The sequence below is a fragment of the Triticum aestivum genome, chromosome 4B (assembly GCF_018294505.1).
Source record: "Triticum aestivum cultivar Chinese Spring chromosome 4B, IWGSC CS RefSeq v2.1, whole genome shotgun sequence".
NCBI lineage: Eukaryota > Viridiplantae > Streptophyta > Magnoliopsida > Poales > Poaceae > Triticum > Triticum aestivum.
Genome location: NC_057804.1, coordinates 24,905,867 through 24,932,677, shown reverse-complemented (window position 1 = coordinate 24,932,677; position 26,811 = coordinate 24,905,867). Strand labels below are relative to the sequence as shown.

The 26,811-nt window shown below is 45.7% G+C and overlaps 1 protein-coding gene across 2 annotated transcripts; it reads left to right on the top strand.

Annotated features, from left to right (window-relative positions):
* The first annotated feature begins 13,608 nt into the window (after positions 1–13,608).
* Positions 13,609–20,713, top strand: LOC123090714 (protein MAIN-LIKE 1-like). 2 transcript variants are annotated; one of them, XM_044512047.1, is made up of 8 exons: positions 13,609–13,738; positions 13,833–13,918; positions 14,495–14,588; positions 17,931–19,120; positions 19,196–19,306; positions 19,405–19,567; positions 19,642–20,184; positions 20,269–20,694. In XM_044512047.1, exons 4-8 carry the CDS (start codon positions 17,934–17,936, stop codon positions 20,644–20,646), a joined length of 2,382 nt encoding a protein of 793 aa, XP_044367982.1. In that variant the 5' UTR covers positions 13,609–13,738; positions 13,833–13,918; positions 14,495–14,588; positions 17,931–17,933; the 3' UTR covers positions 20,647–20,694. The 2 variants fall into 2 exon arrangements, with proteins under 2 accessions (XP_044367982.1, XP_044367983.1); XM_044512048.1 differs by lacking the exon at positions 19,642–20,184 and having other exon boundaries at positions 20,269–20,713.
* Positions 20,714–26,811: the final 6,098 nt, after the last annotated feature.

Sequence of the window (26,811 nt, the reverse complement as noted above, 5' to 3'; positions counted from 1 at the left end):
GGAGGCTTGCAGGAAGGATGTCGAGCGGGCATTTGGTGTGCTCCAATCTCGATTTGCTGTTGTCCGGTACCCCGCTCAGACCTGGTCGAAAGATCAAATGTGGGAGATCATGACTTGCTGTGTCATCTTGCACAACATGATCATTGAGAGCGAGCAGGAAGAGCCAGTGTTTGACACTGAACCATACCACATGCAGGGTCCTCTTGCCCAAGTTGATCACCAGCTACCGGCAAACTGGACTGACTACCACAATATGTGTCAGGAGATCCGAGACCGACAGGTGCATCAAGAACTGCAACACGATCTGGTGGAGCACCTATGGAGGCTCAAGGGCGAGGCCGGGAATGACATGTGATGAAACTTGAGTTTTTATTTGTTAAACGATATAATTTGTAGTGAACTATTTGATTTATGTGATGAAACACGCCGAAACACGCCGAACTATGTGACGAGCTAATTGACTCCTATTTGTATGCGAAAACTCACGCTGAAACCCGTTGAACCGCGCCGAATATGGGTCGATTCACGCAGTTATCGGGCCGTTTTTGGACATATATTTGCGCCGTAAGCTGGGCTGAATTCGGCGCCTGGGGGCCACGGCTGGGTGCCGAACCGCCGCAGCGCCGAGTTTATCGCCGGCGCACCCCTAGGACGCTCTTTTTCGGCGCCCTGGGGGCCGAACGGCTGGAGATGCTCTAAGCACAACCCAGTAGCTTGTACAAACTAACATCAAATCTGAAAGAGGAAACTGTCGACAACAGATGAAGGTACCATGTTCTATAATCCTTGGTGAACAAAGTAAATTAGGATCAACAAAGCTGACAAGCTAAGAGTAACTTTATAATCACCAAAAATCCTGCATATAATCCGAACAATAAAGTAAAGAAAATGGTGTAACCTAGTTCTTTATTTATCAAGTAGAAAATGCTACAGAATTTGGCAGTCAAGTTTGTATAGCAGCAATCATCTAAATTAAATAACTCAACAGAAAAATGGTGTTGCTGTCACATCACTAATATTTTGTTTGTGTTACAACATGAAGGATGTTAAGGCAGAACTTACCTTTAGAAGGGAGACAAAAAAGAAATATTTGAAAGGAAGAAACCATGAAAGAGGCAGAGACAAAGAACCAGGGCAGGGTAACAGCTCACCAACAGAAAGGCCATCGGGACAAGCCTGCGGCGGGATGGTGTCGATGACAAAGGGACAACATGTGGTTCTCCTTGCTCTTCACCTCTTACTCCCGCCTCCTATTTCTCCTTCCATCTCTCTCTTTCTCTCTCACACATACATGTCCTTCTCCGAACACTTTTCTCCTTCAGCATTTATACAAACAGGTAGTGCTCTCATCTGCAACATCAAAGCCAGAATGCAATTTGGTAAAATATGTGCACAACTGCAGCTACCTATGCACAGTAATTCTTGCAATGCAGCCCACTCAAGCAAGAAAGAGGAGCTTGAGAAGGAGGGGGCATGTTACTCACTGTCTGTTTCCCCATTCCTCACAGACACACAAATTGTCCTCCTCTGAGCAGTCTTCTTGAGCATTTATACAAACAAGCTGTGCTGGCATCTGCAAGCTCAAAGCCAAAATAAAATTTGATATAGTAATTGCATAGCTGCAGCCACCTCTGAACAATAATTTTTGCAACCCAATCCAATCAAGAAAGAAATAGAGGAGCTAGAGGCATTGGCTAGAGGTGGAGACGACCATGTTTCGTACCTCGGCAGGCAAGCTCGGAGGAGAATCTGATGGAGGTCATAAGCAGCGGGATGAACTGTCCGAGCACGAGACCCACGACCACCTTCGGCCACGACGAACACGGGTAAAGAGCTAGAGGACGAGGAGGATCCGATAAACGGAGAAAGAGTGGAGGGGCGACCTAGGAGAGATCACGCACGGTCGCGCATACACTGGTGGAGGCGCAGTTCGCGGCCGTCATCGCGTGGACCAAGGGCAGCGCTCCTTGCCTCTTCGAGGGGAGCACTCACCGGCGGCGGCGCCCTCCCGCATCGAGGCACATCACAGATCGAAACCGCAACCACCGCCGCCGTCTTCTCCTCCCACCCACTGTCCCACTCCCCTTCGAGACGACGACGTTGGTGTGGCTCCATGTGAGAGCGGAGCCGGTTCCTATGCCGCTGGAGATGCTCGTGGCGGCGGAGGCGGAGCGATATGTGGGAGAGGAAACGAGAGAGAGGGAGGTTTTTGCGTGCTGCCTTCGTGGCGAAGATAACTTAGGGAGGTTTTATCTGCGGTAGATGAGCGGCGCAACCCTAATCCCTGCGACAGTAATTTTTTGGCGTGGCTAGTGCGAGGGCTCGCCCTTTGCGCCATCATATTTTTTAGCATCAGTACTGACACAAGGGCTCATATACACGCGCATAAGCTCATCCCTATGAACGCACACACGCACACTCTACCCCTATGAGCACATCCGAGAGACTGAGCCGGCATATCATCTTGAGATTTACGAAGTCACCGCAGGCGCCTCGTCGTCGACGGGAACGTCTCCTCCCACTGAAAGCGCATCGCCGGAAATCCTGAAATAAATTCAGGAATAATGCGAGCACCAGGATTTGAACCCTGGTGAGTTGGGATATCACTGTCCACCTAACCAACTCAACCACAGGTTGATTCGCCCTTTGCGCCATCGTTAATGGGTTGTATTCGAGCTTCCTAATAACCACAAAAAGCATGCATCTAGACCCAACTAGTTAAGCATATTGACAGCCATGTCCTGTTTTCAAATACCGAGCATATGAATTATCTGGTACAAAATTGACCGTGAAAAACAATTATTTTTTGTTGCGGAAGAACAAAATTAAGATAACATTCATAAACTACCAACTAGGAGGACCTAACACTAGAAGTGCTTTCGTGCTAGTACTACCTTTCTCCACCGTGGAAGGCAGTAAATCATGGAGGATTGAAAAATGAAATTTCTTTCCATTAATATATGTCATGCCCGGACCACGAATCATCCATTAAGTTATAACATTTTTTTTTGAGAGAGAACGGGAGAGCTTTATTGCATATTTAAATACATTAAAACTGAGCACTTTTCCAGCCCTCTCAGGCCATCAGCATCCCCAACCGTTCGATCAACTGAGCACTTTTTCAGCCCTCTCAGGCCATCAGCGTCCCCAGCCGTTCGATCATCAATTTTGGGCAATTTTGGCCGTCTGATCAGCTCTAATCTCACTTGAGGCTCGCTTCGTTCGCTAATAATAAACGCTAGCCGTGCTGGGCCGCTCCTCTGGTAACAATTTTGGGCTTCTGCCACTAAATTGGGATGGGCCGTTGCCCTTCACGTGACTAAACTGGGATGGACCGGAACGACGCATCAATTCATCAGGACGACTAAACGAAGAAAGTCACTCGCCTCCCCCTCTCCCTGACCTCTCGTCTCTCTCTCACGACCTGGGCGAGCGCAGCCGCCGCAATCCCGCCAGTTGCTGCACCCACCACCGCCAGGTTTGTTGCTCATCCTCATCTGTGTATGCAGTGAGAGGAGGTCTATGCCGCCGCCGCCGTACCACGACATCCATCGATCTCTTATTACATTTGTGTCAATGCTCCTCTCAAAACCGTCGTTCACATTCATCTCCGCACCAGGCCCCTCACGATCCCTCTCCTCTTGATCTGCTCCCATAGGTTGGAGGCCACAACCTGAACGGAAACCCATGCGGTTCAGGATCTGCTGTCACCGGGCAAGGAGGTGCGACTTGCCATCAGGGCACGTCGTCCTCCGCCCCTTGAATCCTCTCGTCGTCCACCACGCGTCCCTCCGCTCCTTGCTCCACCACTGCGATGGTGATGATGGTGTTGATTGTTCACATCGACCTTGTAAAGAACACGCCCTTCCCTCGAATTCGACCCTTCCCACTACTTCTTGGCTTCAGGGTTGCTTATTATGTTTTGCAAAATCAGTCCAACCAGTCCTGAATAATTAATTTGTCAAGATCATCAGGTAGCACACTTGTACTGTTGTACATGGCATCATGTTTCTACTTTACCTCTACTAATTTTAGCATCCATGCTGCAAAATGGTGACTGAAGCTTTAGGATACCTTCAGAAACATGTGTGCCTTTTCTTATTTTTTTCATCTCAGAAAGCTATAATGTTCTTATCGGTTCCCTTTAAACAATACAGGGTAAGAGGATAATCAATTAATCATTTCCCAAGAAGTGCTCGGGTGAGAAACAAAGCAAGCGTTGAGATAAGCTTCTTTCACAAGCTTCACAACCATCTGAAATTGCGGGTGTTATAAGTGTGCACATAGCTGGCACTTGAAAACCATCTTCATGATGCTGAGCATATAATTTTGTAGCAACATAATATATAAGTGTTAGGGAACGTTATTTCCCCTTCAACTGTTAACATCTGGACATGTCTGCCTTAATGTTCCTGTCATCTCATATTCTGCTACGAATCTATTAAATCAGCGCACCCTTAGCTTCATTATAAGTCAAAACTATACACTCTGCAAGGGGTGGTAAGTAGCAGCACAAGGACTACTTTTGTAATAAATAAAAAATGATCTGTGTAGGATACTTATCTATCCGATGGTTGTAGGATGCTAATATGGGCCATACATATTGAGAAAAGGAAATATATCATTGGTCCATGTCATCTATCGTACAAAGATCATACAGATTTTATCATACATGTAGCATCACTCTAAATAAACATTCTACTGATTTTAGTATAATGTTTCATTTCAAACTTTAGTTGTTGTATCTAAACATTTTAATTATTAATATTTTCTCACCTATCTGACAGTATACGCATGGATATGTTTTTTTTTGCAAAGTCAAAAATCTTATGAATCCTTAATTACTTGGTTTAATCCTCAAATAAACATATTCCAATTTTTTTGTACAGATTGCCAGGGCTTAGACCGTCAAGCAAGCCAGGTTTGCACCATTCATGCACATTTACTGGTACAAGTGATTTATCAGTTTTCTTCACGGAGTATTTTTGTCGCGTAATTCGTAGCGAGTTATACAATCTAGCCTGCAGCATGGGTTTGCGTTTTACCATCTGTGTTTTTAGTGAAGAAAAGCCTAGGTGTGCATGTGCAACTTTCCAATCAACCACTAAACAAAATGTAAATCTGTTATGGGTAAATTATATGGATATTATATAGGTCTAAAGTAGTCAGTAATTTTATATAATCCTAAAATTTTAACCTAACATTTAGTTTCATGTTATAAGTAAAATAAGTGCCATGTGTGCCATTTATTTAGTTTCAAAGGGATGACAAGGTACCAACTAAGCAGGAAATTATTTCGAGCATAAGTACGTCATTCGATAGTCCTTCAGTTGCAAACAACATTAATATTTCGTTTGATCTATAAGTAGTATTTCTCATGTCCTTTCAATACTTGCCCGATGCTCTTTCCTACATTTATTCTCCTGTATTGCATATTAATACACTAAAAGTAAACCAATGTCTATATACCCATGAGTAAAAAACACCTATCAGGTACAAAATACCGGATAGTACTAGCATCTTGAATTTATGCTGCATTATATATTAGCATCCAGAATTTTACTTTTGCAGATCATGTCGACTATCTTTGTCTAAATTAGGTGGACCAGTTTCAGGTATGAATACTGTATTATTGCAAGAAGGCAATACACTAGGAGAGAGGCATTTTGGAGGTCGAGCTCCATGGAGGCCTTTATTTTTGAAAAATTCAAATTCAAACTTTTATGGTTCAAAAAATTCTGAAAAAAATTATTCGTGTATGTAAGGATGTAAACCACATGTGTGTAAAAATTCATGATGAAATCATAGTTTTGATAGCCGGCTATAGCTTCGCTATAGCCCGCTATAGCCTTTTCAGCAGGGTGCCGCTAAATCGTCGCCTTCACAAATAGCCCGCTATAGCTGATTTGGAGGCCAGCCGCTATTTTCCATAGCCTGCTATTTAAAACATTGGATAAAATACCTTGAGTTGTGACCTGTACAGAAAAGACAAATTCATGGCGTGGAAGGATGAATAGTATCACGTGTTAAACAACCTCAGATTTGTCTTTTTTGCACAGCTCTCATTTCAATATATTTTGAACTGAAAATTTACACACATGTATGTTATGCCTTCATGTATATCTGTATTTTTTTTCAGAATTTTTTGAAATGTAAAAATATAAATTTCGACGAAATTTCAATTTTGAATTTGGAGTCCTCAATGGAGGCCGAGCTCCAAAAGGTATTTCCGATACACTAGGTACTACATAATCAGCATCTAAGTTTCCCAATGTGATGCCAAACTATCTCGCAACAGATGTGATTAAATCTGACAAGATAACCTGAAGCTCGAAAATTATTTTTTGTTGCTCCAGGCAGTTGCGGAAGGACAAGCCTGCTCGCTGAACGTTGTGGCATATAATGTAATCATCAATGACCTCTTCTAAAGAACATGAAAGTAGGTAAGTCATGCAATCTATCCATTGGGCAAAGAGTTGTATATGGCAGAGTCATTCCTACAATAAAATGGTAGATGATATGTTGTTCGATCAATAGCGTTGAATATTGGCCAAAAAAATAGTTGAGATGGTTGGCATTTTACATTTATATAGATTACATCAACGGATATTATTCATATAAAAAGAGATCAGCTTCATTTTGTTACATGTGTTAACTTGCATATTTCCATTTGCCTATGTTTATGCACCTAACTATTGATCCTATATATATTCTCATTGGCTGTGCACTTGTTTTGGAGACTCCAATTCTGTTTTTACTCTTAAAAATACAAATTATGGTTTGGCTAGAAATAGCTTAGAACTAAGCTACAAGCAAGAGAAAAAACTTGACAAGGCAATTAACAATTTGAAAAGGCAGTGGAGCTCCAACCAGGTCGCCTGATGGCGTTGAGCAACCTAGGTGACGTGTATGACGAAATAAAGGACCTCATGTAAACCCTCATCACATTCTATGAGGCATCACTCCTTCGTTCGAAGCCTCGTGTTAGTAAGTTTGTTCCATTGAACTCAGAAAAGCAATAGTTGAGCGTCAGTTTATTGCTTATTTCACATTATGCTCAGTTTTTTTGTAAACATGACGACGGTAGTTGTACGTCTGGGTGTAATTACCTGACGCTCAGGGCTTGTAGAACCATTATTTGCCTGACTACAAATTTCTTGCTGGTGATAATATGTGTTGTCACAATTTTCTGAAGTATTTTTTTTACCTATTTTTATTTTCTGAGATATTTCTATTGTTGTTTCCTCGATATATAAGTTTAGGTGTGGCACGAGTCCTTTGTGAGAGACCTTTTTTAGGAGCCAAAGGAGATTGTGACCTATCACCACAAATGTATTCACCAGCCTTCCTAAAGGCACATACACTTGAGAATCAAACTTGAACCAGCGGCTACAAGTCCATTTGACCTTAGACAAAAAAGTAGCATACTACTTTCTTGCAATCTAATTGAAAGTCAGCACACTGCTTTCTTACAATCTAATTGGATTCTTCTCTGCAGTTACATACCAATATTTTGCAAAATGAAGGAGATCAAGACCAGCTGAAAGAAAGCACAATGCCACTCAAAGCATTGCAAACAATAATATACAAATTGCTTCATATCACTAGCAATTATAAGAGCCAAAATTGATGGGTGCTGCAACGCGCGCCACCAATGCTCTAGTTAATGTTTATAGGGAAACGGGTCTGTAGGCCCTGTGAACCAGACATGCCTACCAGGTTGCATATTTAGCTAGAGCATATTTGACTCTCGCCGTCCGTGGTCGAAGCTGACCATCTGAAAGCTATCCTTCCGCCTATCTACTTCTTTCAGGAAAGGACCATAATCCGTCATTCGGTTGCCTGAGTTAATGTTCTTGATGACACTTAAGCAGTCTGATATAATAAGCACTCTTCAAACCTGTAGGTCATAACAATAAGTCAACACATGCTAACGGGCTGGCCCGACAATTTTAATGTCCATTTACAATAGCAAGATATAGACATGACCCAACTGCCATGAAGCGTTGCTAAAAGAAACACTGCGATGAAGCATGGTGCCCCCCCCCCCCCCCCCGATTTTTTTTATTAATAGTAAATGATAATTCTGTAATTTCGAAACTGGTAAAAGGGCAGTGGAAATTGTAAAAATAGGAAGAACGACATAAATAATAGCGTCCAGGATGGACCCTGTTGCTAACAGCGTCTAGGTCTGGACATGGATGGCGTCCAGTCATGTCGTTTCATTGATGCTCTGATTAGGCTTAATCGAGTTGTTTTCCACTTATAGATAGAGGTTTCATAACTTAGAGCATCTCTAGAACACCTTAAAAATTGACCCTTAAAAACACGTATAAGGGGCATTGTAAACCATTTTTACGATGCAAAATTGTCCCGGACAGAGTAGACCCCGTAAATAAAACTGTATCCCACTGTAGCTCATTTTTTTTTATTTTTTTTCCTGTTTCTGCAGTCCCGGCAGAGCACGTCTCCGGCCACGGCGTGCCTTGCCCTGAAGCCTCGGCTCCGCCTGCGTCACCCCTGCCTCGCTCCGGCGCTGCCCGCCCCGACCGCGCGCTCTCTGGCGTGCTTCCCCGTCCCCGATTGAGCCCGGCACCGCCCGCCACCCCGCGCGCGCTCCCCCGCTTGGCCGCACGAGCTCCTCGGCACCCCCAGCATGGCCGCGTGAGCTCCACGCCGCCGCGCGCGACCCTCCCTCTTCCCCTTCCCCTCCCTTCTCTGGTGCCGCCTCGCCCTTTTTCGGGCCGCTGGTGGCCCGCTCCACCCTGCCCGTCGATGGCCTCGCCTCGGCAGTGGAGGTCGAGCCGGCCGCAATTCGGACAGGCGGCAGCAAATTCTGACATGCGGCGGCTTCTTCCGATGTGCGGCTATGGATTCCGGTGAGTTCTGGGTAGATTTCGGCCAGTTTCGCGGCAGCGCGTCTGCTCCGACGAGGTTTGACCGGTTTACAGGCTGAACTGTATGCTGCCTTCAAAACTGTACATTTGAGGTTCTCGCAGATGGATTTGGTAATTGGCTAGTTTATGAGAATAGATAAGTCGACCTTGAGTCGGCGGCCGTGCTTTTGCCTCTACATGCTGGTGCACTGCTGCCAGTACTTCTGGGAGCATGGTGTGCCGGCGCCGTAGCTCAATGTGAACCTACCGTACAGGTGGCACCTCAACCACGATAGGGTTCCGGTGCCGGCTCTGCTGGCCTCAGGCCGCACGTAGCTGACGAAGATCCACCGCCGCCCGTGCTCTACTACCGCCGACCTTTGCAGCGACCCAACGTACGCGGTGGATTCGCCAAAGGGGGATGCATGGTTTGCCACCGAGAACAACCAGCATTGCCGGTAGTGCTTCGAGTGTGAGTCCGGTGCACCACGCGCACTTGCCGCTCGACCACCACTGCCTTCCAGCAGGCGTTCCCGTGGATGGTGACGCCAGTCTACGTCGACCTGTCCAAGGAGGAGGGGGACAACGATGATGCTACCTAGATCTACCGCCCGCCGCTGACTGTTCTATCGTTTTCATTTAATTTTTTAGATTTAGTTAATATAAATAGGCCTTCTGTTTTTTTAAAAAAAATTCAAAAGCTAGCACAAATGTGAAATGCTTCTGACCGTGTTGGACGCACATACGAACCGGCAGACAAAAACAAACATGGGTGTCCACCTGACCAACCAAAATGAACAAAGTAAGGAGAAAATCTGCCTCAGTTTGGAAGGTTACACGGAGGCCAAGTTCAACACACTGGACGCTGCTAACAATAGGGTCCAGGTGTGTGGACGTGGTTCGCAACAGCGACCAGGCCTGGACGCTACTAATCATTGCGTCCTTCCTATTTTTCAAAATTCCAACTTATGATTACTAGTTTCGAAATTACAGAATTAAAATATATTATTATAAAAAAATGCCCCCCAGTATATAAGCCTTCCATTGCTAACTTCCGTTACAGATGTTATTATTTATGCCTGAAAAAAACATGATTAAGCACAAAGGAAGACATCATTGGGTGATACCAGCTATTCTAACATATAATAAATGGATTGTGCTAACTTCCGGACGTACTGAATTTAGCAACAAATCCGCACGCCCATTTCTCTTTCTTAATTACTAATTATACATCTAATTATTTCTTTTCCCTTGATTACTAATCTCTTTCGTGGCTAAGGAAAGGATGTATGTGTTGATTTATGTTTTCATGCATGCATGCAAACTACAAGACAAAACAGATGATGTCAGCAAACTATTCTTTCTATTTCAATATTTCAAAATGTTTTGTAGCTCAAATCGTCGATCCAATTGAAAAACTGTTTTCATATAAAATGTTCGTCGCGACGAGATCTTCAAAACTAGATCCCATGTTGATATATTCTGACGAATTTTTTTTTCGTGTAAAAAGTTACCAGGTCTGGGCTATGTAAGTTATCATGCCTTTAACACATAAGTTACCAACCTGTTTTCACAGAAATTATCGGACATGAAAAATTATTTTTCAACCTTTCTTCTCACGTGCACATGCATGCATGCCCTAGATAACAAAAAAAATGTTGATGTTATCCTAGATTCTCCCAATTTTAGAACTTCAAAATGTTTTTGTACCTCAAACTGTCGCCCTAATCGAAAACTTGTTTTCACATAAATGTTTTTGTGGTGATGATATCTTGGACACTAGATCCAACATTGGTATGTTCCGATGACTTTTTTGTAGGGTAAAAAGTTATCACGGATGTGCTACGCGAGTTATCATGCTAGTTGAGCATAAATTATCATAGTGTTTCCACAAAAATTACCAGGGCATATAAAATGGTTTCTTCGATCTTCTCCCCACATACACATTCATGCATTGCCCAAGAGGACGCAAAATGCTAATGTAAGGGGGGATTCCACTGAATTTCAAAAATAATTGAAAATGTTTTGTAACTCAAACAGTCGCTCCGTTACAAAAATCATTTTGACATGAGAAATTCGTTGCGACGAGATCTTCGAAACTAGATCTCAAGTTGGTGTGTTTTGATAACTTTTTAGGTCAAAAAGTTACCAGGCCAGGGCTAACTAAGTCATCACCTCTATTGTGTTCATATTACCATGTTATTCTTACATGAGTTACTGAAGGGTGTTTAACAACATGCACCCCCCTCCCCCCCGGGCCGCCCTCCCGGTCAAAAGTTATCACACCTGAACTAAGTCAGTTATCAACTCAGTTGTGCATATATTATCATGTTATTTACACATGAGTTACCGAGTCAAAGTTATCACCATGTATGTACGTAAGCTATCAGGTCTGCGGTGCATAAATTACCATGTTATTCGCACAAAAATTACCGGTGACATATTTCTTCAACTTTATTTCCCCGGGTTAAAAGTTATCAACGTGTTGCACAGAAGTTATTAGTTCTATGATGCATAAATTACCATGTTATTCATGTAGCAGTTATCGGTGATGTATTACAACAACCCTCCCCCCCCAAAGTTATCATAGTGTCTGTACACATGTTATCAGCTAAATGATGCGTAAATTAGCATGCTCTTCACATAGAAGTTATCAGGGGTATGGTCTCAACAACCTCCCACTCCTGTCAAAGTTATCATAGTGTTTGTATGCAAGTTATTAGATGTGCTATGTGTAAATTATCATGCTTTATACATATTCACCCTATCGTATTAACATTGTCCGTCGGCACCATCGGGGCGTTTTGCGGCGAGACCATCATAGCCACGCGAGGTGAATTTTGTTCCACTCTAATAGCACTACATAAAATGGGTTTTTCTACAATGGTAATATAAAAACGAGAAGTCAACCATGAAAATACCCTTTCATCTGCACAAGGACTAGACATACAATAGGTGGTTGGTGGGCAAATGTACTAAACAACGACCAAGGATCAAATCCCGTGAATGACCTATATTTTTGACCGCTGCTTTAATAATCCCGTAAAAATGGTGCGGCATGCATGCTAATTAATCCAGCATTAATTATTGCGAGATTTTGGGGTGGGAGCAACAATCGGGCCAGGATCGAAGCAGTACAAATGTGGCGGGTGCAGTTTTAAAGGAAACGTTAATTACTACCGATAGAATAGGAAACTGAAACCAGAAAATAAGGAAAGAGGGAAGACGAAAATCGGGAAAGAGGGAAGACGAGCGTGCGCCCGCATGATTCGGATCGAACGGCGAAGGAGTCGTTCGGATCTATTACTAAAATCCTGCCGACTGGTGGTTAGATTTCTCGATAATAAATATACAACCATAAAAAGGCAAAACAGCGTTCATCATAGAGGAAAGGAATATACACTGCATTTTTATCAGTGGATTGCATCCCTGATTTGATTTGAGCTGGTTTTCTTCTATTATTTCTCATGTTAGAAAAAACTGGAGTGGGCTAGACGTAGGATCCTTTTATTTAAATAACTATATTTTATTAATTAATTGAATCATTCTACGGGTAATTTTTTTGTTAGGTCTATCTACATGGGGTCACCAAGGTTGCGGATCTCCTGACAGCAGATGGGATGGCTTGGAACGAAGGATTGCTGCAGAACATGTTCACTCCAGATGACGTTGCTGATGTGAAACAGATTACCATAGGGGGACCGGGCACTAATGATTATCTAGCAACGATGCTATACACACGACACCATGTGCACGATTTGTGGACGATGTAGTTAATCAAGCCGTTGGTGTGTGGTAGTAAACTGCAGGCCACCGTCTGATTTTGAATCGTGCATGAATCGGCCACGCAGCCGTCGTGCGCGAAGCAGTTTCGATTATCTAGCATGGAATTTTACAAAGAGTGGTGCCTTCTCAGTAAAGTCTGCATATCATTTGAGGATGTCTTTGAACAGAGCAAGCTCCGGACAGCCTGAGTCATCTAGTTCAGTTAGTAAACACAAAGGATACTTGGCATTGTGGGATACCAGTGTGCCGGCGAAGGTAAAGGATTTTTTGTCCAAAAGGACCCCCTGCCGAACGCTATTGTCAAAAAGGACTATCTGCAGATAAAAACGTCAAAAAAGACCCCCTGACTAGTGGCGGCAGGTGCGGCAGGCGACACGTGGCACCTGCCGCCACACCAGGAGGCGGCGGGCCCCGCCGCCACCACAGGAGGCGGCCGCGCGGTGCACAACGGATTCGGCACAGTGCAACGGAACGGGTGAGGCCAGGTGGGCCACGCCGCCACTGGCTGAGGCGGCCGCTGCTGCCCATGCCGCGCCCAGACCGACAGCAGCATCTTCACGGGAAGCGAGGCGCGGGCCCGGCCGCCACCGGGTGAGGCGGCAGCGTGCATGCGGCCCGACAGCCCTGACGGCGCTGATTTCAACGGCGCTGATTTCTATGACAGCGACCTGACGGCGCTAATTTGGACGGCCTGCTGCAGCGCGTGATTTCCGCAGATGCTTTGTAAATTGGAATCTGATTCCCGCAGCCTGCGTGATTTCCGCTTCTTGCCGACACCCGAGAGCGGTCTAGTTGCTGCGTGTGATGAGACAACGCAATGCTGGAATCCGAGGCTGCGGTAGCTGAGTGTATCTCGTTCTGCCGACAATACAGTGCTCCTCCTCTTTATATACGCACAACCGCGGCTGCGCATACACTCTCTCGAATATCTCTCCTTGCCTTCACTGCCTCTCTACTCTGTCTAAGTCTAGAAGAATACACAGAAGGAAATACTTGGTAGCTACTTTCACTCGTGATTTTGGCCGATTTAGAGTTGGTTTTCGAAGATGGTGAAGTTGAAGAAAAGATAGATTAAGGTAAGATCTATCCATTTTTGTTGGTTTTGTTTGCATGCATGATGTTTTAGTTCTGTTTGATTAGTTCCTAAGTGTGTACTCTATGTTGTTTTAGGCATTATTTCAGCACTTGGAGGAGTCATTTGGAGTTTCTGGAGTAGGATTTGCCGTGCTAAGTGAAGTACGAAGGGGGAGATCAAGGTATGAGCTTTGCAATACATGGATTTTTTTGTGATGCACGGTGGTAATTAGTTAGTCATTTAGCTCGTCATTAGCTATGTGATGTTAGTGCTTAGAGGTTCGGAAAAAATTCAAACGACGGATACAACATTTAAACTATTTTTTTGATAAGAGTAGGTTGAAGATGTTGTATCAATGTTAGTTGCATACATTTGTATTGACATGCGAGAAGCTCTTAATACGGTAATTAAGAAAAAATTACACTGTAATTGTTCATTGCATGTGGTATGATATTTCATGTGGTATGTTTATTAATAAGTCTATGGTTAGGAAATCGTAGGTCTACTTTGTTATGTCACAATAATCTAAATTTTATATGTTAAGATTAGGTGGTAATGTACTTAATGATAAATGTAATTAGGTAAAATAATTCATCTTAGTAGCAAACAAGGAGGAGATGACGTGATTGAAGAAATTGTGTTACCATCTTCGCTATCCCTTTTGAGATGATGACCACATACATGCAAGTGTTATTTTCATACTTTTGATAGCAGAAAGAAAAATCCGTGTGTAATATTGATGTTCATGTGATAATAGGTTGACTCTGTTCATATTTTACTGGTGACGGATATTTATTCGAACTATTTGGACGCTTAATTGCATTTGCAAGCACATCCATATTGGACCTAAGGTATAAAATGACGCCGTAATTTTGTTAATATTTTTTATATTGATGTACTGTCATGCCGCTGCAAATATTATTATTTGTAAATAAATGAAATTTATCGTATGATATGAAAAACATTATATCATGCCGGAAGAAATTAGATATTTTACTCATATGATATTTAAATGTTATTATCGTAATATTATGTTTAGTGGTTGTTTGGATAGCGAGTACTTACCCTCAGTTTTGTCATAACCTGTTGTAAGGAAATTATGTAGAAAACCATATTTTACGAAAAGTCGTTTTTCCAGAAGCTAAGTTTTTGCATGTTACGAGAACTATTTTAGGATATTTTTGGGGTAGTTAGAGAAAAGCAAACAGAGTTTTAGTTTGTTACGCTCATAGACAAATTTGAGAAAAATAGATCTTTAAATACCCGTTAACCAAACAACCCCTTAAAGTCTAAGCAAATGATTCTAAAAACAAACCGAATATTTATAACGAAAATACGGTTATTATTTTAGTCATAAGATATGTAAATGTTGTCATCGTTACTAAATGTTCAGTTACTAATTATTTGAAATGTAAACATGTATGTTGGTTAGGTACTATGGAAAATTTAGTAGTGTACTATGGGAACGTCTTACGCGACGGTCCATGCGGGGTGGATGTGTCCTTCTGTGAGTCGACTACAGTAGTGGTGAGAGACATGGTCAACGTGGGTTACGCAGCTGTTAGAAGGTGCATCCGAGCGGTGTTTGGCCCAGTGATGCAGGAAAAAAAATGACAATGGAGGCCTTCGTCGTTGACGGAGGAAATGATGGGACAGTTGCCCGTTGGGGTTTGCGGCCTGTCACAGGTGATCGGTCGTGGGGGTCGTACATGAGGTTTGCAAGCAATCCCAATAACTCAATGTATGGTCAGCCGATGGTGTATGTGGAGTTCATTTCAGTCACTGATGTTGCCGGATGCAGTAGCAGGGGTGGTGAGGTCGAGTTGGCCATCACATCAGCCCCTAGCATCGGCCCATCGGAACCGACGGGCGGCCAGCCTGTGTATGACACAGGATATTGGTCGGCGGCCGTTGACATGAGCGAACACGTGGAGGGATTGCCGGAGGCGCTAGATGATGATGATCATTCTTCTGCGTCTTCGGAGTCAAGCGGAGAAGAAGATGTTCCTCCTCAGAGGGCGGTCGCGGCGGCACTGCAACCTGGGTTTTTACAGGATATGAGCATCACCAACGAATTTCACTCTGCTTCTGGCCTAGGAGCGGGAAGCCTGGAGGTTGGGCAAGTTTTCCCAGATAAGAAGTCTGCTTACCAGGCAATGGGTAGCTATGCAATCGGCATCCACCGCCAGCATAGAGTGAAGCAGTCTGATAAAAAAGAGTTGAAGGTCATATGCATCCACACCGCGAAAGGTTGCCGCGGAAGAGTTCTCGCTAGACTGAAGCCTGGGGTATGTCAGTCATGGCATATCACAAAAATAGTGGAGCATACCTGTGAGCAAACTGGGACTCTTTCAGATCACTGCAATGTGACAGCAAAATTTGTGGCACAGACGATGGAAACAATTGTGCAGGGAAGTCTCAACATTAGTGTTAGGGCTCTGCAAAAAGATGCAGAGGATCTAATTGGATTCCCTGTTAGCTACAGCAAGGCTAGGCATGCGAAGGAAAATATATTCAAGAACTTGTATGGTACCTATGAGGAGGCATATTCTTATGCCCCTAGAATGCTTCATCAAATAGCAAGTGCTAATAGGGGGACTCAAGTTTGGCGGAGAGAACGTCCAAACCCAATGAACCCGGGTGAGCTAATCCTGGACCGCTTATTCTGGGCATTCGCCCAGACTATACAAGCCTTCAGGCACTGTCGCCCGGTATTATCTGTTGATGGTACCTTTCTCACTGGAAAGTACAAGGGCACACTATTGGTGGCGATTGCAGCGGATGCAAATAATCAGCTTCTTCCTATTGCATATGCATTGGTCGAGAGCGAGAACAAAGATAGCTGGTTGTGGTTCCTGAGCTGCGTGAAGATTGGTGTCGTGAAAGAGCGTAAAGGTGTTTGCATCATTTCTGATCGCAACACTGGATTATTAAGCGCTCTTGAAATAATTAAGGCGTCGGAAGAAGAGTGGGGCTGGCCCGATCTAGAGGGAAGGTGGTGCATGAGGCATTTGGCAGCAAACTTTTACTCCAAATTCAAAAACAAGGATTGGTTCAAGTTATTCAAGAGGATGTGCATGCAAAAAACTGTAGCCAAAATGAATGCGATATGGGCAGGTATCAATGGTGAGATCGACCGCGCGGCCTTGCCGCAGAGAGAAGACCGGAGGGGTCGTAGGACGGCCATAAATTTGAGCCAGTGGATCACCGAGAATTGCCCTCATTTGGAGAAGTGGGCACAAGCTCACGACACCGGGGCTCGGTATGGAATAATGACCAGCAACATGTCAGAGGTGTACAATGGTGTTCTTAAAGGGGTGCGAGCACTGCCTATCACAGCCCTAATTGAAGAAACTTGGAACCGGACCCTGTCATACTTTGCAGACAGGGTCACCGTCGCCAAAGCACAAGTTGAATTGAACAAGCCATGGTCCGAGAAGATGCAAAGACATCTGGACGAGAAAGCAAAGAAGTCCCAAAGTCATGGCTGCAGGAAAGTGGACGCACTTAGGAATAAGTGGGAGGTCAATGTGCGAGCCAAGTACGTTAAGGGTCACCACAGAGGATCAAAAAAGCAAGCTGTCACCCTTGGCTCAACCTCCTGTGAGTGCACTTGTAACAAGCCCAAGCTTGAGGGCTACCCTTGCAGTCATGTGCTCCGGGCGGCTGCTGTTCAAAAAATCAGCGTCGAGCCATACATATCGCCGTACTTTAACATGTACAATCTGTACAACACTTGGAACGGTGAGTTCTGGGCTTGGGGCATTGATATGAACTACAAAATGTTGTGGCCAGATGGGCCGAAATGGGTTCCGAACACCGACTTGATGAGAACCGCAAAGGGACGACGTCAGTCTAGGCGTCATCGCAATGACATGGACCATAGCCAGATGGGAGAACCAAGGCGATGCCGCGTTTGCAGGTGTCCTGGACATTCACGCAAAGACTGCCCGTATCGAGCCAACAACAACGCATGATGTTGATATATATGTACTCGCCATGTCTATTTATATTTGTACTCGTTATGTGTACTTATATTGAATTTAAATTCATTCTCTTTGTATTATTGTACTCCTGATGTTAACTTCAGATAATTAATGTAAATCGTATCTCTTTGTATTTTTTAAGTTAATTTAGATTTGCATTTGTATTTCTGTCTTCCTCGTAATTTATATTTGTATGTTTGTGTGCAGGTTATGGGTGAAGTGCCAGTGCTTTTGCAGGGGCCCCATGACGCCGGGCACCGTTGCCACCTATTTTTGAAACCAAATACTAAGCATGATTATCGGCCTTTCAGACTTCGAACCATAAAGAAAACATGGCCAATACACAATCATTTCCTTGCTCACCTTGACGCTTATGGACTACAAGGTTTTGCTAGGCTCACATCATGCGACGACCAAGTACGTTCGGACCCATCCCTTTTGACATCCCTCGTTGACCGGTGGAGACCTGAAACCCACACCTTTCACTTTCGTTTTGGGGAGCTTGCACCTACACTGAAAGATGTTTCTATGATCACTGCTCTACCAATTAGAGGTGAGCCGGTAGTCTCTCCACGAGTGTCTCCATCTTGGGCATTAGATATAGCAGCCCGTCTTGGGATGGAAATGCCAGAATCACAACGTTCTGGTAACCCTCGGGGCATCCCACTCGTCTGGCTTCGTGATAACTTTCTTAATTTATCTAGCTTCGCCAATGAGGAGACGAGAAAAAGACATCTGTTTGCATATTTGTTGTGGCTCCTCGGGAATCTATTTCCAAATTCACATGGGGACGTTGTTGTCCCTGGTCTCATCTACATTGCAGAGAATATGGTAGATGAACCTTTACCCGAGCAGCCAAAATACAGCTTCGGTTCTGCCATGCTATCTCATACATACAGAGGCTTGTGTGATGCCACGCAAAAAACCTCTTTCGCACAAAAAGCTCCATTACTTTGTGTCGCCTATGAGTTTCTACAGTTGTGGTCCTGGGAATACCTCCCTGTAGGACGACCTCGTATAGTACAACCCATATACCCATATGACTTTGGCGAGGGTGCTAGCGCAACTATGGCCACCAGGTGGACAAAGGCACGGAAACGTTGGTCTCCAGATATTGCGAAAAATTGTTACCCTATGTACCACCAGCAGTTTGAGATACTTGATGAGGCAGAAGTCACATGGAACCCGTGGACTCAGGACCAGCTAAAAATGGTCTTTGATGCTCGACACTTCACACCAGGCATGTTGACCGATAGTGCATTCTGGCTGACTCGCTGCAACTTATTGTTCCTGTGGTGTGTTGAACCTTACAACCCAGAGCGTGTAATGAGACAGTTCGGTCTCTATCAAGAAATTCCACCACCTTTTCCCAGACGTATCGATGAGGAAACACATAAGTAAGATGTGACATCCCTAAATAGTTAGTGTCATTTTTAATTTACTAAACTCACACTTTGTTACATAATTTGCAGGCTAACCAATATGGGCAGGGGTTGGAGTTTATACGATTGGAGGGAAGAGAACAGTGAATGGGTACACAAGTGGACAAATGAAGCGCTAGCAGATATAGTGCGTCAACTTAGGTATATTTTATGTACATTATTTTTTTACGATGATCATACGATGCGTGAAGATGCTTTGCTTTCATCACAACGGTTTATGTAATTATTTAATTTTGCAGGCCGTACGATGGAAGTACAGATCAAGCGTACAAGCAGTGGTACTGCATGAACACACGTGCTAGCCTGGCCAGTCAGCCAGCTACTATACCAACACATCTCACACAAGAGGAGCAGGCGCGGAGACATGTTGAGCTGCATGCAGCTTACTATCGTGACCACCTGGTAATCACTTGTAACTTTTTTAGGTCCATCATTTCATAATCATTGGAACTAAATAACATCCAAATATTGTTCAGCTTGAAAATGTCAACGAAGTAGGGCAGATGGCTACGGATAGCATGCCGGCCCAGGGCCCATATCGCAAGACATTCCAGAAACTTTTGCAACAATTCGTGGCAAAGAAGTTCAGATGCGGTAGAGGCGACGACGTTGCCACTGGAGCATACATGCCGGTAGCGAGGTCAGCCAGACCGAGTGCGGCACCGTCGTCCAGACCGAGCGAGGCGCGTACGAGCCATGAGCAATGGGGGGAGGGTCCGAGTACTAGAACGACATTGCCACGACATGACTCATCTCTGCCACTGCATCGCTCTTCTTCGATGCAGCTTCGTCAGGGGCAAACATCTCAGGACCATGGCACGGGCTTGGATTCGATGCCCGAGCAGTTTCTTTCCCCTAACCCATATGCGTACACAGGATATGATGCATACACCCAAGGTGAGGGATCTCAGCCGTTTCTCTCCACGCGAGGGATCCCCATGCCCGAGGAGACTCGTGTACCAGATTTAAACCAGCACCAAGTACAATGGCCAGACAGTATAGGAGAGGGATATGCTCAGGTAGTCATGTTTACATTTCAATGCATTTACAATGATATCATATATTATCCTCTAACAGTTTGTTTAAAATGTTTCTATGTGCAGGACACACCTGATGTTAATTGGGGCGATGAGAACACCCAACGCGGCGTCAACACAGGCCTCCGAGGAGCATCACATGATCATGGCGTCAACACAGGCCTCCGGGGAGCATCACATGATCTTGGCGACACGGTTACATCATTAGTTACAGAGTTCTTCGGAGGGGATGTTATTGGCCCATCTTTTATCCCCCCGGAGTCACAACCATACGCCTACAATTACGCTTCAGGTTCGCAACAAGGATTCGCGACTCCACCACCTACGCAGGACTCGCAGACACATGAAGCCGAAGTGGAGTACGGCCGCGGTCTTCGTGTGACCCGGCCACCTAATCGCTTGTCGCCTTCCGGTCGTAAGGAAAGGCCAGGTGGTCGTCGTTAAGTAGGGTGATTCATCTATGCACGTGCGCGACCCATTGTATCTATATATGTGTGTATCAGACTTTTCGATTTGAACATCTATGTTTGCTGAAATAAAAATGCACCAGTCAACGCTTTCCCCTCAATATTTTCAGGCAACGCTTTCCCCTCAATATTTTCCCGCCAACGCTTTCCCTCCATATGTTCCGCCACCCGTTTCCCGCCAACCCCTTCCCGCCATATCTTCCCGCCACTCGTTTCCCGCCATATGTTCCCGCCAACCCTTTCCCGCCATACTGCACTCGTTCTTTCCCGCCATTTTCTCCTCTCTACCTATAAAACCCCATTCAGACGGAGGTGGATAAGCATTCGAGTGTAGTGTAGTCGAGATGTCCCATTATCCTTTCGATCGTAGTTTTCACCCTGGGATGAGCAGGACTCTTCTGAGGCTAGCTACCGATTTCAGGATGGACAGTAGGATAGTTCCATGGGACGAACTCACCGGTAGTGACACCATAATGAATGAGTTGGCTCACCAATTACGTAGGTCTGGGTGGCCTGAAAGGACCTATGAGGAGGTACGTAAAGAACTTCTTAGGTTGCATGCAAGGTGGAAGAATGTAGTGGAGCCGAAGAGTGAAACTTTCAGAAGGACTGCAGAAATGCATCCATTTTTATGGACTGAGGAGAGCGAGGATGAAGATGATATCTTCATGCCGCCGCTTCCGGGTGCTGCATCATCAAAGGGCAAGAGTTCTGCATCGTCTAAGGGCAAGAGTACTGCATCCTCGAAGAGCAAGAGTTCTGCATCGTCCAAGGGTAAGAGTTCTACATCCTCGAAGGGCAAGAGTTCTGCATCGATGGAGGATGACGATGATGCCTTCATGTAGTTTTATTCCAGTTCTACCGTTTAATTCGGATGTACTTGCATTATTAGTTTGTACTCTGTTATTGTAGGGCATTATGTTCTATCTTAATTTTATTTTGTAGTTGTTGCACGATGTTCGATATTAGTGGAGGGAAAGAAAATGCCACTACTTTATTCTTAAACTATATTTTTTTCCATTACGACACGGCACAACTGAAAATAAGATACATTGTAGGAATATACCTACATTTAACTCCTGAAATAAAGCTACATTAAAGTGCAGAAATAAAGATACAAATGATTGCGGAATTTTAAATACTACCACAGGAATCTACTGAGTCCAGCGTGGATATTTTCCTTTTCCATCGCCAGCTTCTTCTGCTGCCTTGGCCTGACGAGCCCTTTCTTTCTTTCTCTGCCTCTCTGCCTCACGAGCCTCCTTTCGCTGTCGTTCCTGCTCCTCCATGCGACGAGCCTCTTCCCTGTTTTTCTTTCCCATTTCCTCAAAAAAACGGTGTTGCTCCGCATAGTATTCTTTTAACTCTCTCTCTTGCTCTGCTTTCTCCTCAGCTTCCGCCTTCTCGCGTCGCTCTTCCGCAAATAAACTATTCCACGCACGGCGACTTCTTTCACGAATCTCAGTCACTGCCCAAGCCGGCTTCTCCGTGTCAATCCAATGATAGTACATGCACAGAGGCGGAGGAGACTACAACAAGAAACAAGAATGTTACTAAAGAATCAATGAAAATACCAACAATATCTATTCGTGATGGTTAAAGCATACCGGAGGCTTGTCGTACTCTGAAATAGCTACGGCAGGATCTTCCTCATAATTGGCGCACATGAAAAACTTCATGCCCAACCAATCTGAAAAATCCGTCACCTCCTTCACCTTGCAAAGATCGCCACACCAACATCGCAGGACTGCCACCCCAGGAGGCAAACTTGCGTTCTTCATTTTCCTCGGCCTAATGCTTTGATCCGAGCAAGGCAAACTCATACCGACTGAAAAAAATTGTGTTATACACTTTGCGCAGTGGCGATTTCAAGGATGGCTGGACGAGAGCCTCGGTGTCTCCTTTTATAAGCCCAGACGATAAATAATGGCGAGAAAATTAAGCAGTAAATTTTAGGATCCCTGTAGTGTCGGCGCAATAGCTTCCCGCAGTATTGGATTCCCGCAGCGAGTGACTGATGCCGTCGCATCCTCTCAAGCAATAGCCAGAGCGATTCTCACAGTGCGGTCCTATCCGCTGAGGCAAAAGAAGCTAAAGCAAGACTGTTTCTTGGGCGAAAGAAGCATCAGCGTGCATTTTCCCGCTCGTGGGAATCACTGCCGTCAGGGTCGCTGTTGCACACGGGAATCAGCGCCATCTGCAATAGGAAAATCAGCTCCGTCCAAATTAGCGACGTCAGGTCGCTGTCATAGAAATCAGCGCCGTTGAAATCAGCGCCGTCAGGGCTGTCGGGCCGCATGCGCGCTGCCGCCTCACCCGGTGGCGGCCGGGCCCGCGCCTCGCTTCCCGTGAAGATGCTGCTGTCGGCCTGGGCGCGGCATGGGCAGCAGCGGCCGCCTCAGCCAGTGGCGGCGTGGCCCACCTGGCCTCACCCGTTCCGTTGCACTGTGCCGAATCCGTTGTGCACCGCGCGGCCGCCTCCTGCGGTGGCGGCGGGGCCCGCCGCCTCCTGGTGTGGCGGCAGGTGCCACGTGTCGCCTGCCGCACCTGCCGCCACTAGTCAGGGGGTGCTTTTTGATGTTTTTATCTGCAGATAGTCCTTTTTGACAATAGCGTTCGGCAGGGGGTCCTTTTGGACAAAAAATCAAGGTAAAGATCCATATGTGGCGAATGATCCGAAACGGCCTTGCTGTAGGGGCTGAACTACACCGTCGCAGAATCAAACCAGGTGTTTTCTGCGTCGTGTGTGGCCGGGAGGAGACAATGGTGCACCGCTTCTGGGCGTGTCAACATTCTGTTCAGTTTTGGGCGCAAATGTGCTCGGAGCTAGGTATACAACTGGGATCCCCACCACTGTTTATCACATCCCAACGCGAGCTTGCATCCTGGCTATTAAGCTGGTTCACCGGAGCCTCGGAGAATGAAAAGGAAGTATTGCTTCAGGCCACATACGGGCTATGGCTCGCGAGAAATGATGCAAGAGACGGCAGGAAGATTGCCAAGCCACATGAAATAGTAGCCACTGTTCGGACACATCTTATGGATTGGAAACTAGCACACGAGACGAGGGTGCCACAACCGGAGACAAAGACTATCCAACGATGGGAGCCTCCTGAAGATGGATGGGTAAAGATCAACTCCGACGGCGCGGTCTCAAGGAATGGAGATAAGGGTGGTGAAGAAGTTGTATTCAGGGATCACGCCGGGGCGTTCAGGGCTGCTTTTTGCCAGTTTTTACCAAACATTGTTGACCCTGAGATGGCTGAAGTGCTAGCGTGCAGACGAGCAGTTCAAGTGGCGACTGAAATGCAGGTTCAGAGGGCTCATTTCGAACTAGAGTAAATGGCACTCGCGGTCTAAGAACTTGTTCTGCGGGTGCACTTTAGTCACACAACTTGCAAACTGGAAAAACCTGTCACAGAACTTGCGTTGTGGGTGCATTTAAGTCACACACGCGAGCTGAACCGGTCGGACGCCCGGTTTTCTCTGTTCTGAGGTCACGTGCGGCGCACGTGGCAGCTGTGGAGGGCTGGATTTTTGCAGATAGCCCCCTGAACTCTCACGTAATGCCGCATTGATACTCCCTCTGTTCTCTGGCGCTGCCTCTGTTCGCTGCCTCTGTTCGTTGCCGATCCTTCCGCTGAAGAGCCTGGAGAGGGACGCCTCATAGCCTCTGACCGACGACTTGAAGCTGCCCCCTCCTGGCAGGAGGCTCCGCACCGTCCTCCTCAGCATGAAGGACGGCGTGCGCTGCGGCGCAGGAGGCTTGCCAGAACAGAACCTGAGCCGGACTTTCTGCTGGCATTGGAGCCCGGTGTTGCCGCTACAGCTTCTGCCTCTGCTGCCACCGTTGGTGTGAGGGGCGCGCTGCTCTCCGCCGGGATGTCGATGGAGTGGTGCGACGGTCTCTTGGGCTGATGATCGTGAGGCGCAGGGCCTCCTCCTCCTCCTTGCATTGGATTTGTTATTATAGTACTACTACTCTCCTGCAAATCGAAGAGGAGGAGGAAGAAGAAGCAGCAGAGAAAAGCTTCAGCTCAACTGAAAACAGGGTGAATCCACATGAATCATCTGGCGGACGCGCATGTTGGGGAACGTAGCAGAAATTCAAAATTTTCCTACGTGTCACCAAGATCTATCTATGGAGAAACCAGCAACGAGGGGAAGGAGAGTGCATCTACATACCCTTGTAGATCGCTAAGCGGAAGCGTTCAAGTGAACGGGGTTGATGGAGTCGTACTCGTCGTGATCCAAATCACCGATGACCAAGTGCCGAACGGACGACACCTCCGCGTTCAACACACGTACAGCCCGGTGACGTCTCCCACGCCTTGATCCAGCAAGGAGAGAGGGAGAGGTTGAGGAAGACTCCATCCAGCAGCAGCACAACGGCGTGGTGGTGATGGAGGAGCATGGTAGTCCAGCAGGGCTTCGCCAAGCACCGCGAGATATGAGGAGAAGGGAGAGAGGTAGGGCTGCGCCAAGAGGAGAAGTTCTCATGTGTATGGCAGCCCCAAACCTCAACTATATATAGGAGGGAAGGGGGCTGCGCCCCCTTTAGGGTTTCCCACCCCAAGGGGTGCGGCCAAGGGGGGAGGAGTGCCTCCCAAGTTAAGTGGAGGCCTCCCCTCTAGGGTTTTACCCTTCCCATGCGCATGGGCCTTGGGGGGGTTGGTTCCCCTGGCCCATTAAGGCAAGGGCGCCCCCCTACAGCCCATGCTACTGTATTGGACGTGGTGGAACAATTTCCGGACCTCCGGACCCCTCCAGAATCCTCCGGAACCTTCTGGAAGCTTCCCGGTACAATACCGAAAAAACCCAAACTTTTTCCGGAACCCGAACAACAACTTTCCATATATAAATCTTTACCTCCGGACCATTCCGGAACTCCTCGTGACGTCCAGGATCTCATCCGGGACTCCGAACAACATTCGGTAACCACATACAAGCTTCCTTTATAACCCTAGCGTCATCGAACCTTAAGTGTGTAGACCCTACGGGTTCGGGAGACATGCAGACATGACCGAGACGTTCTCCGGTCAATAACCAACAGCGGGATCTGGATACCCATGTTGGCTCCCACATGTTCCACGATGATCTCATCGGATGAACCACGATGTCAAGGACTCAATCGATCCCGTATACAATTCCCTTTGTCTAGCGGTATTATACTTGCCCGAGATTTGATCGTCGGTATACCGATACCTTGTTCAATCTATTTACCGGCAAGTCTCTTTACTCGTTTCCGTAACACATCATCCCGTAATCAACCCCTTGGTCACATTGTGCACATTATGATGATGTCCTACCGAGTGGGCCCAGAGATACCTCTCCGTTTACACGGAGTGACAAATCCCAGTCTCGATTCGTGCCAACCCAACAGACACTTTCGGAGATACCTGTAATGCACCTTTATAGCCACCCAGTTACGTTGTGACATTTGGTACACCCAAAGCATTCCTACGGTATCCGGGAGTTGCACAATCTCATGGTCTAAGGAAAAGATACTTGACATTAGAAAAGCTTCAGCATACGAACTACACGATCTCTATGCTAGGCTTAGGATTGGGTCTTGTCCATCACATCATTCTCCTAATGATGTGATCCCGTTATCAACGACATCCAATGTCCATAGCCAGGAAATCATGACTATCTGTTGATCACAACGAGCTAGTCAACTAGAGGCTCACTAGGGACATATTGTGGTCTATGTATTCACACGTGTATTACGATTTCCGGATAATACAGTTATAGCATGAATAAAAGACAATTATCATGAACAAGGAAATATAATAATACTTTTATTATTGCCTCTAGGGCATATTTCCAACAGTCTCCCACTTGCACTAGAGTCAATAATCTAGTTCACATCGACATGTGATTAACACTGACAGGTCACATCGCCATGTGATCAACATCCAAAGAGTTTACTAGTGTCATTAAACTAGTTCACATCATCATGTGATTAAGACTCATGAGTTCTGGGTTTGATCATGTTGCTTGTGAGAGAGGTTTTTAGTCAACGGGTCTGAACCTTTCAGATCCGTGTGTGCTTTACAAATCTTTATGTCATCTCCTAGATGCAGCTACCACGCTCTATTTGAAGCTTATTCCAAATAACTGTTCTACTTGGAGCTATTCT